Genomic DNA, 11,385 nt, shown 5'->3' with positions numbered 1-11,385 from the left:
CTTTCTTCATCGCTAATGGAGACGAGCTGCATGATTTATTCAGATGACAAAAGCGTGTTCTGCTTTTCTGAGGTATAGTCACAGAGTGCTAATGTCAGAATACTTTACTCACTGATAAATGACTCAGACAGGCAGTTAAAAAATAGATCAAACCCTCCAGGAGGAGGAGGAGGAGGAGGAGGAGGAGGAGGAGGAGCGGACGTTAAATCATGTCTCCCCTCTGAAAATGCCACCCATTATTGGTGTGTTCGGGCTAATCAAAGCTTCAGAGTGATCAGAGAACAGCGGCTCCTCCTCCTCCTCCTCTGTAATGAGCCATTATCATGCCGCCGCTGAAATATGGAGCACTCGGCGCTCGCTGCATCACAGGCCGCCGCACACATCACTCCACACCGCCTCATTAAACTTCAAATATGGACGCCTCACAGAGACAGACTCACACTGAAGGTCTGTGAGGACGTCCAATCAGCTCACAGGAGGCACCGACAGGAAACACCATTTTATTGGCCGTCCATGTCTTTAGGCTGTCAGACTACTTCTGTGACATAAACTGATGGAGGAGCTGATCAGAACATGGAGTGTGATGAAGAACACTTTATCCACGAGCAAAGACCTATGTGACCTGGAGGAGCTGCCACACAGAGGTGCTCTGCTGCTGGACCTGTGAACGCAGCTCGGGTCGCTCGGCTGACATCATGTCATATTGATTGGTTGGTTTTTACTTCACCTTCAAGTTTAACCAGGAAGGAGGCAACACGTGACCAATCAGCAGCTCAGAGGAGCCTGCAGGGAGGAGGAACAGTCTTCATGTCTGACAGAGGAGCTACAGGGGGGCTGTCCTTGATGGACAGGCCCTGTGGACATCAGAGGACAGTCACTCCTGATCGATTGATTGAGTCTGAGCGCTCTGTGAATCAGACATTCGCTGCAGAGACCATCAGTCTGGAGAAAGTTTGTTAGCTAAAGTAAATATGAGCGTGTGATGGATCTCATCACAGCGCAGAGGAAGATGTTTCTGTCGCTGCTCTTTATTAATCGCCTGCCGCTAATCTAACGCAGCGCGCCGTCCTTAAAACGCCGAGACTTTTCTCAACACACACAATTCATCTTTCTGGCTGCTTTAAGCCTCCAATTTGTAATGAGTTATTGGGCTGTTCCCCAATATTCCCCTGTGATTGAGCAGGAAGTATTCGGGACATGATTTATAGATGTTAATTGTGCTGTTCAGAAATTCACGATGGAGGAGGCGGAGGAGGCGGAGGAGGAGGAGGAGGAGCAGCACATCTGGAGAAGTCATCATAACTGAAGCCAACTTTGTGCTCCTGGGAGGGAAGTAAAAGCAAAGCTGAGCTGCACCCTGGAGACTACAAAATATTTTTCCCCTGTCAGCGCGGCCCCCGGCCCCTCGGCCCGGCCCCAGGCCCCCCACAGATCCCTGAAGCGTCAACCTCTGCTGAACCCCCGGTCCTCACGGTGGCTCACGCAGCAGGAGCTCTCCCTGCTCTCCACCCAAACAAGACGTTTTAGGGCCCCGATATTAAAGCAGCAGAGGAGAGGACATCCATCACTGGGGGGGGGGACGGACACCTAAAGCTGGTCCCACCTGGAGTTTGACAGTGAGGAGCGTCCACTGAGGAAGGAGTTCATGAAAACCAGTTCAGATGTGACCAGAGGAGCTGATGATGATGATGATTCTCCTCTTCCTCCACGAACCTCACCGGTCCTCATTTCCTGCTGGCGGCCATCTTTTTTTTTGTCTCAAAAACAGCTTTAAACTAGGGTGATGTCTATGATGCGTCAACCTCGACGCGACGGCACACACACACACACACACACAGAAAGGGAGTGAAGTGATGTGCAGCCAGATCCTCAGAACCACAACACAGCCTGCATCTCGGAGTTTGATCCCCCTCCTGTAGAAGCTTGGATGTGGACCAGGTGTGAATGTGGGCCATGTGTGGATGTGGACCAGGTTTGGATGTGGACCGGGTTTTATACCAGGTGCGGATGTGGACCGACTGTGAATATGGACTAGGTGTGGCTGTGGACCAGGTTTACACCAGGTGTGGATGTGGACCAGGTGTGGCTGTGGACCAGGTGTGGCTGTGGACCAGGTGTGGATGTGGACCAGGTGTGGCTGTGGACCAGGTGTGGATGTGGACCAGGTGTGGCTGTGGACCAGGTGTGGATGTGGACTAGGTGTGGCTGTGGACCAGGTGTGGCTGTGGACCAGGTTTACACCAGGTGTGGATGTGGACCAGGTGTGGCTGTGGATCAGGTGTGGATGCGGACCAGGTGTGGATGTGGACTAGGTGTGGCTGTGGACCAGGTGTGGATGTGGACCAGGTGTGGATGTGGACTAGGTGTGGCTGTGGACCAGGTGTGGATGTGGACTAGGTGTGGCTGGGGACCAGGTTTACACCAGGCGTGGGTGTGGACCAGGTGTGGGTGTGGACCAGGTGTGGCTGTGGTTTGGTTCTCCAGTGGCGGTCACTCCTGGTTCTGGACTCTGGAGCTGTGTTTTCTTGATCAGGTTTCAGACTATCCCGCCCCGGCCGTCTTTCATGTCGCACTCCAAAGGATTGTGGGAAGCTTGAGGATGATAAATGTACACACGGCCCTCCTCCCCCCCTCCTCCCCCCTCCTCCCCGTCCCTCCCTCATTCTCCCCCTCCTCCCTCCCTGCCGCCTCCTCTTTCAGCTCACCGTTGGCACGAAGCTCCTCTCGGGCTGACGCTCTTTTCTTTTATGATTCCCGTGCACCACCTGCAGCGTGGAGCAGAACAGATGGCAGAACATGTAGCTGACCTAAAATCCGTCTCTCCTCTGGGAGGTGTTTCCAGCTCTCAATATGGCCGCCATCCTGTGCGAACGATGGTGAGGATCCGATCAGAGATCAGCGAGGCGGCGGCACCGGGAGGCCGGAGTGCCGGTGAGAGTCTGTGTGTGGCGTTCAGACGGAGGTCTGAGAGGATCTGAACGTGGAACCAGCTGATCTGCTGGCAGGCCCTCTTCTCTTGGCTGCGAGCTGCAGCTCTGCGCCCAGATTCCCTTTATTCTCCTCCTATACATCACATAGGCAGCCAGCATATTCAGATAGGATGCACTCATGTGGCTCCAGCTCCAGCTCCAGGTTTGATGCAGTTTACGGTGAACACTTGAACTCAGCAGACTATGTGCTGAGGAAGCTCACATCCTCCAGTCCTCTACCTCTGTGCTGTGGTCTGTGGGGGGCAGAGCCAGAGAGCCAGGCAGGATGAAGAGACTCAGCATCAGTGGACAGCACATGGAGACGACTGATCAGTGAGGAAGAGGAGGTCACTGAGCAAACAGCTCTCCATCATGGACCCTCCCTCCCAGCCACCGCACAGCACGCAGCAGAGCCGGCGGAGACAGCAGAGCTCCTCTAAACAGGGACTCATTTCCTATGTCCACCCTGACACTGAGCTGCAGCTGACCTCGTGTGGCGCTGTTCCACACCGAGGTCAGCTGACAGAGGCCACACAGAGGTCACACAGAGGTCAGCTGACAGAGGTCACACAGAGGTCAGCCACAGCTACTTCAGTTATTCCGCCTGTGGTATTGAGGAGCTCTACTGTATTCTAGAGTAACAATGACTTCCCCCTGCAGGATCAATAAAGTCCATCCATCTATCTATCATACTGGTTCATCAACCCATCACCAATCCATACTCAGTGAATCAATAATCAACCTGTCACTAATCAATCAATCAGTGATCATAATCCATTGTTTTCATAGAAACAGCAAAGCAGTTGTGTGTGTCTCTGTGTGTGTGTCTGTGTGTGTCTGTGTGTGTCTCTGTGTGTGTCTGTGTGTGTGTGTCTGACCTCTCAGCTTCGTCCCGCCTGCAGAGACTCTCTCAGAAACCACATCAGTGCGTCGCTGTGAGTCAGTGAGCGGTCGGCTCCGCCTGCAGGCTGACCTCCGCCTCGCACTGATGGCAGGAAGGAGGCTAATGTCACCAAGATGTGTCACAAACAAAGAGGGCTGCTGCCGGCGCGGTCTCTGGATGGTTTCCCGTCACCTCTGCGTGAAGAGACAATCGATCAGTGTGTGAGTCTGTGGGATGCGGCGCTGAGCAGCATGATTTACGATGTGGACGTCACCGTTTGGCAGACATGGCGGCAATTATTGTCTGAAAGAGGAGCGACGTGGGGATGACGCCTTTTGTTTGGAGTCAAACTGACTGATAGTAAATATGAAATATATATGTGGAATACAAACTGTGTGTGTGGTAACTTCTGACAGTGCAGGAACAAAGACGTGATCAGTGCACGTTTATAGGAAAAAGTGTTTACTAGACTAAAGTTTGATTTTGTGAGGCAGCTTCATGTTCATGCTGTAAGTTCTGTCCAATCAGAGTCCAGTCAGGAAGTGCTGTCAGTTCTGTCCAATCCATTGACAGTAAAAACTATGGACAGAGCCTCCGTGACGTCACCCGTTTGTTTCTGAAGAGCCGTTTTGAGTCTCAGTGGGAGGTTCCGGGACGTGATGACCGCCGCCATGTTGGCAGCGTCACGTCAACTAAAACTCCGATTATGGACAAAGAGGGGGGGCACGAGCGGGGTTTAGGGGGGCGGGCGATCGTGGAAGCAGGAAACTCACGCTGTGATACGTCAACCGTCTGTCACTCAAGCGGCAACGCCCATAATTAGGCGTAATTTTAAGTCCGAATACAATTGAAACGAGTGAGTTGTAAAAAAATTCACCCCCCTACAATTGACACTAGAAGAGAACCTATCATCTGAGACCACAGCGATTTTTTGTACCAGGCTGTAAACATGTTCTTTTCTGCTGTGAAGTCGGCCATTTTAACATGGGAGTCTATGGGAAATTACTCGCTTTTGGAGCCAACCCCCAGCTGTTGCAGCGTGAATTACAAGTTTTGACACTTCCGCATGGGCTTCCACTTTGAGCCCCGAAGGTTGCCGCTTGGTCCAATCAGAGTCCAGTCAGGAAGTGCTGTCAGTTCTGTCCAATCAGAGTCCAGTCAGGAAGTGCTGTCAGTTCTGTCATGTTGTCCTCACAGAGACACAACAGTCCTCTACACACATGCCAACTGCTACATGCTAACTGCTACATGCTAGCTGCTACATGCCAACTGAGGGTGGAGGCCATCACAACTAGATGGAGAAAGGACAAAGAAGAGGCTCCACTCTTCAGCCCCAGGTGTCCACAAACCTGCAAACTGCTGCAGATCAAACTGATCAATGAAGGAAAACCAACCTACGCCAGGCCTCTGGGTCTTCTTCAACAGGCCCTGCTCGCTCACTAACTCTCCCCTACCAAACATTTCCTTGCTCACCCTCTTTGAAAACTAAGCCACCCCCACCTGGTTGGAGGAAGCTCGGTGACTCTAAACAGGAAGTTTCTCTAAAAACCAATCTGCTGAGAAAATGGAAAAAAATTCTGTCGCAGTGTTCCTGAGATGTTACAGAACACACACACACACACACACACACACACACACACACACACACACACACGCACAGTGTTACTGGCAGCTGTGGTGTGTGTGACGGTGGGATCAGTGGTTATAAATTCAGCAGCCTGTTAAAGTAAAGTTACAGTCGTCTGTTAAAAATGATTTTTATTCCTCGCAGAGAAAACCGTTAAATAAATGTTACCAGTCCCTCCTGAGCTCCACCACAGAAGAAGATAACTCACAGCAGTCAAGTCACATGATCGACGGTTTATATAAAGATAAACTGGAGGTTCACATGTCGGCCGTGTTCTGCTGCTGGATCAGAGCTCTGAGCAGCTTCATCAGTTCATCAGCTGGTCCTGATAAAAGGTTAACCTGCTCCACCTGAACCTCCACACTGAACACACTGAACACACTCTGAGTGTTCCTTCCAACAAGACTCAGTACAAACATAGAGTCCTATCCTCCCCAGCACACAGCAGGAAGCCATGATGGAGTCACATGCTCGCAGCAGTCACATGACCAACACTCAGAGCGTCTCTGTCTGACCTGCAGCTCTCTGCAGCTGATCTCTGAACACCTGAGTTATTCTGCACACACACTCTGCCTGCAGACAGGATGGAGTGTGTGTGTGTGTGTGTGTGTGTGTGCGCACAGGGACACTGACCTCCTCCTGGGTTGTTTCAGTGGACTGAAGTTGTTTCTGCTGTTTACAGGAACATTTTATATTCTTCCTGAATTTCACTGTTAAAAATAAAAGTTATGACTAAAGGATGTGGATGTTTCTCCACCGCTGCTGCTGCCATGTTGGCTTACAGTCAGACCTCTAAGCCTCTGAAATACGGCCTCAGTTCCGTATTTATGTTTCCAGTCGGAACCAAAGTGCCGCTCTGTGGACGCCTCCCGCCTGAGTGTGCTTGCTGCTGGTCCGCTCGGCCTGGTCTGCAGCCAGCAGCTGCCAGCTCACTCTCTCTGGATTTCACATTAAGATCGCCCACCGAGATCCAGAAAGAAAGGGCTGAGCTCCTGACAGACTGAGCGCGCTCAGACACGCCTCCTCCCCCAGTCCCACGTTATTATCTCATCCGCTGAAAATAGGAATCATTACCTGAGGAGGAAACGAGGAGTTAAGTCGGAGAGGAAAGAAAAACATTCAGCAGCTCGACCGGAGGAACCAGGAAGCCTCCAACGACTGCAGAACTTCTATCATGTTATAAATGTGGAGACAAACAGCAGCAGATCCACACACAGCTAAAACCTGCTAGTAATTATTCAGCTCTGTCTGTGGTGCAGCTCTGTCTGTGGTGCAGCTCTGTCTGTGGTGCAGCTCTCTCTCTGTCTGTGGTGCAGCTCTCTCTCTGTCTGTGGTGCAGCTCTCTCTGTCTGTGGTGCAGCTCTCTCTCTGTGGTGCAGCTCTGTCTGTGGTGCAGCTCTCTCTGTGTGGTGCAGCTCTCTGTCTGTGGTGCAGCTCTGTCTGTGGTGCAGCTCTCTCTCTGTGGTGCAGCTCTGTCTGTGGTGCAGCTGTCTGTCTGTCTGTGGTGCAGCTCTCTCTCTGTCTGTGGTGCAGCTCCTCTCTGTCTATGGTGCAGCTGTCTGTCTGTCTGTGGTGCAGCTCTCTCTGTCTGTGGTGCAGCTCTGTCTGTGGTGCAGCTGTCTGTCTGTCTGTGGTGCAGCTGTCTGTCTGTCTGTGGTGCAGCTCTCTCTCTGTCTGTGGTGCAGCTCTCTCTCTGTCTGTGGTGCAGCTCTCTGTCTGTCTGTGGTGCAGCTCTCTCTGTCTGTGGTGCAGCTCTCTGTCTGTAGTGCAGCTCTCTGCCTGTGGTGCAGCTCTCTGTCTGTGGTGCAGCAGGCTGTCTGTGGTGCAGCTCTCTCTGTCTGTGGTGCAGCTCTCTCTCTGTCTGTGGTGCAGCTCTCTCTCTGTGGTGCAGCTCTCTCTCTGTCTGTGATGCAGCTCTCTCAGCTCTCTCTCTGTCTGTGGTGTCTGCAGCAGCTCTCTCAGCTCTTGGGTGATGTGGGTCCAGGTGGAGCAGCGGTGGCCTCGGCCCCTCTTTGCAGCAGCTTTGTGTTCTAATGACCTCTAACTGCTCTCCATCCATTTTCTGTCCATTAGCAGCACCGTTCTTTAATTCGCTCCACACAGGCGGGATTGTCCGGGGGCCTCGCTGCACTTAATGCCTTCAATTACATCAGGTTACACATCCTGAAGCGACCCCCAGGGGCCTGAGAGAGGACTCCCCACCAACACCGCCCTCCTAATCTGCTCCGCGCACCACCTGACCACCGCTGCTCCGCCGCCATGCGCCTTCATTAAGAAATAAAACACGACAATGTAAAAAACGTCCTGCAGTCAATTAGAGCGACACAATGCAGGTTCTGTCCTGAACACAGAACAAGAACCGGGCCGTTTTATGGGCCTTATTTATGAGCTTATAACTCACAAACCAAATTACTTCACTGTGAGGAGGCGGACCTCCTCCACCTCCTTCTCCTCCTCCAAATTGATATGAGTCCTGGGATCTGTGACGGGGAGGAGGGCTGCAGGGTCAGACCTGTGTTCATTACAGGTGATAAGTGCCCACAGAGGAACCTGGAGCTCTTACAGGACGGTCCAGAGCCTCCATCGTGCCTCAGTGCTCTCGGGGAGCTGCTGCAGCTTGATGGGCAGATTTCACACAGACAGCATCACTGACACTGACTTCAGGGGAAGACAGGGTCCTGCGTCACTGTCCTCCACCCAGAGAATACTCATCTCTCCCGGGGCGCCATGAGCTCGTGTTGAGCCAGGCGTGGTTCGGACCAATCAGAATTTCCAAATGATGATGAATAAATGATACAAATACGTTAGCTAAGCGGAAACAGTGTGTGTGTGTGTGTGTGTTGCTGATGAAAATATGAAATACAAGACCATAATGATCAGCCTGATAATTAACAATGTAAATAATCCAGATTATTCATAATGCATACCTTCATCTGTGGAGGTGGTGGCATCAACAGGCAGGTGTTTGAACACAGCACCTGGTGAAAAACAAATGAATAAAAATGCTATAAAACAACAACTATATGGCACCAAATGACTAAGCAGCTTGTTATTTAAAGAGAAACACCTGAGCATTAATAAACACTATATACAGTAAATATATTCAGCAGGTCTCCCTGCTGTGGGTTAGAGGTCATCAACTCAACAAGTTGTAACAGCAGCACTTAGCCTACAATCCTGTGACTAAACAAGCTAAAGTATCATTAGCACAGCAGCTACATTCATTATATTTACATTACAAGAAGAAGCTGTGATGACACGTGACAGTTGGAGCTGTGAACCGGCCTCTCCTGGTCCAGCTCCTGGGCCGTCCTGCAGGTCTCAGCCCCCCCGACCAGATGTTAGAAACATTATAAACGTGGCCAACAATAAAAAAGAGCCGTGTAAGTTTTCCAAGAGTGCAAACAAAAGAATGTTTTAATGGCGCTGCTTTAAGAGCAGAATGTTGGACTGCTGCAGAAATTCAATTACTGTGTGATTGAGTGTTGACATTTCTGAGGCCGTAAGACAGGAAATTCATTAAAAGCAGCAGAGCAGCCTGGAGGGAAACTCCAGCGGCTGTAAAAGAATCCGCCGGTCCGAGGTGATTATGGAACGGATCGTTGCCCGGGTCAGGCCGCCGCGCTCCGCTCAGCCAATCCTGGATATTTAGAGGCTCCAGAACCGCCGCGCTGCTCTATTGATTGAAAATAATCCACCTGGGACTCAGACTCACATCTGCAGAGGAGGCCGGGGGGGGGGCGGGGGGAGGAATAATGTGAGGCATTGATTCTGACAGGAAGGGTATTGTAATAAGCTAATTTGGGAGAATACAGTCGTGAATTGCAGCAGAACAAGGCGGCCATTTGTCAGCAGCTTATGATGGCGAGGTTAGAGCTCAGGGCGCGGCTCAGAGTGCGGCGGGTCCCGCTCCGCTCCTCACGGCAGCTCCCAGCATGCATCAGGAAGAACTTCCTGGAAATGACATCAGGACAGGTCCTGAACCGTCAGACGTTTTCTGAAACACACGCGCGATGAAGAGGAGCTGCTTCATCCTCAGTCTGACTGCACACAAACGCCGTGAAGGGTTTTTATATTCTCGTCTCTCATACAGGTTTACAGTCATGATGTTTTTCATTTGAATCATTTATTGTTAGTATTTTTATTCATTATTTTTAATCAAAATGTTTTGGACTTTTTCAGCAGTGAATATTTGTTCTGGTCGAAATAAAACATTTTCCTAAATATCAATAAAAGCTTTGATTATGAATCACGGCCTCACAGACGGCTTCACTGCTGACAGATCTGCAGGATTTACATAACTAACACACACTATAATAACAACAAAATAATATTATTATCATTATCATTATTATTATTATTATATAATAATAATAATAATTATTATTATTATTATTCCTTGAATTTCAATAGGGCTCTTGCACCATTCGGTGCTCGGGCCCTAATAATAATAATAATAATATTATGATACGAGCGTCCTCTGACTGTGAACATGTCAGTGTGACGGCCTCTTACCTGTCGAGTTTCTGTCAGCCGTCACTGTTTATCAGCAGTGAAACACATGACGTGCAGACTTGTCCGGATGTCCTGCCGTGTGTGGACATGCCCCGCGTGTGTGGACATGTCCCGCCGTGTGTGGACATGTCCCGGTGCTTCTGAACGTCCTCCTGCACTTCCTCCTCTGTCGGCCCTCTGAGGGTGCCGGAGCTCAGCCTCAGAGTTCAGCGGAGCCGCAGACCTGAAGTTTGGCCGAGCCGACTTTGTGCTCAGCAGATAAACCCTGAGAGTCCCGCGGCCTCTCCGGGTGGTTCAGAGCAGGCCTGGTGCTAAATAAATGATGCCGCTCTCAGCCTGATACCTTCCAGCTCTGAGAGGTCAGACTCCCAGCCCGCACTGGCTCACAACTTTCAGGCAAAATAACAAAAAGTAAAGAGAAAGAAATCCTGCACAAAGTGTAAATAATATTTTCTACCTGAGAGTGAAAGCAAATCCCTGAAAACAGGAGCATCCCGGGTAATGAAGCCGCTCATGAATATTCTGTGTGCAGCTTCACAACAAGTCCACCTTTTTTATTTTCTAATTGACGGAAAGTTCAGACAATTATTTATTTATGTGGGCGCGCTCCCTGAGAGACTGATGAAAAATAAGACAGGGTGTGTTGTGAGGAGGAGCCGGGCGGCCGACAAACCCTAAGACCTTGTAAAGATCGCTGCTAACAGATTTTCTGCCCGGGATTTGTGAACTCCATCTCAGCTAATCACAGCGGAGCCTATTAGAGCCTGACATTTTTATCCGGCAGCCAAAGACTTCACATCTCGGCTGCAGCGGGGGCTAACGGTAGCGGACAGCTCGGCGCGGCAGCCAGGGGGCCCGGGGCCGTCCGGGGCCCCTCCTGGGCCCACCTGCAATCCAATACCTGAGCCCCGGACGCATTGATTTCTTGTCAGCTGCAGAAGTTTTCAGCGCGAGCTGAGGGCGAGGATGGGGGGCGGGGAGGGGAGGCAGCACCGGGATGAGGGGTGAGAGAAATCTTAATTAAGAGAGGGGGATTTACTCGACCTGGCTGCAGCTTCTTTGGGGATCCGGTCAATGAATCATACGGAGGAGGAGAGGGGGAGGAGGAGGAGAGGGGAGGAGAGGGGGAGGAGAGGGGAGGAGAGCACTCTGCTGAAGCTGGAGATTAAATAGAGTGACAGGCCGAGCGCGCCGTGATGCGGAGTGTTTTCTCTCCTGTCGATTTCTTCCTGTCTTTGCGGGGTGAAGGTGGGGCCTCGGGCAGATCTGCACTGCTGAACTCATTACTGAGCATTACCCGCTAAGAAAACACACAGCCGCTCTAATTGCCCAATTTAGGTCTGCAGGTGGTCGCGGCAGCCGGCAGTCACTCACACCTTTTTACTGTTTCT

General features: G+C 51.0%; 1 protein-coding gene across 1 annotated transcript in view; it reads left to right on the top strand.

Moving 5' to 3' along the window:
• The first annotated feature begins 1,953 nt into the window (after positions 1-1,953).
• Positions 1,954-11,385, top strand: part of LOC114443082 (tripartite motif-containing protein 35-like) — a 24,981-nt gene continuing 15,549 nt past the window's right edge. Inside the window, exons 1-3 of the mRNA XM_028416985.1 lie at positions 1,954-2,182; positions 2,279-2,346; positions 2,398-2,459. Coding sequence (XP_028272786.1) covers positions 1,954-2,182; positions 2,279-2,346; positions 2,398-2,459 — 359 coding nt within the window. The remainder of the gene's footprint in view (positions 2,183-2,278; positions 2,347-2,397; positions 2,460-11,385) is intronic.

Source organism: Parambassis ranga, chromosome 10 (assembly GCF_900634625.1).
Source record: "Parambassis ranga chromosome 10, fParRan2.1, whole genome shotgun sequence".
Classification (NCBI taxonomy): Eukaryota; Metazoa; Chordata; class Actinopteri; family Ambassidae; genus Parambassis; species Parambassis ranga.
This window is presented reverse-complemented; position numbering and strand designations above follow the sequence as displayed.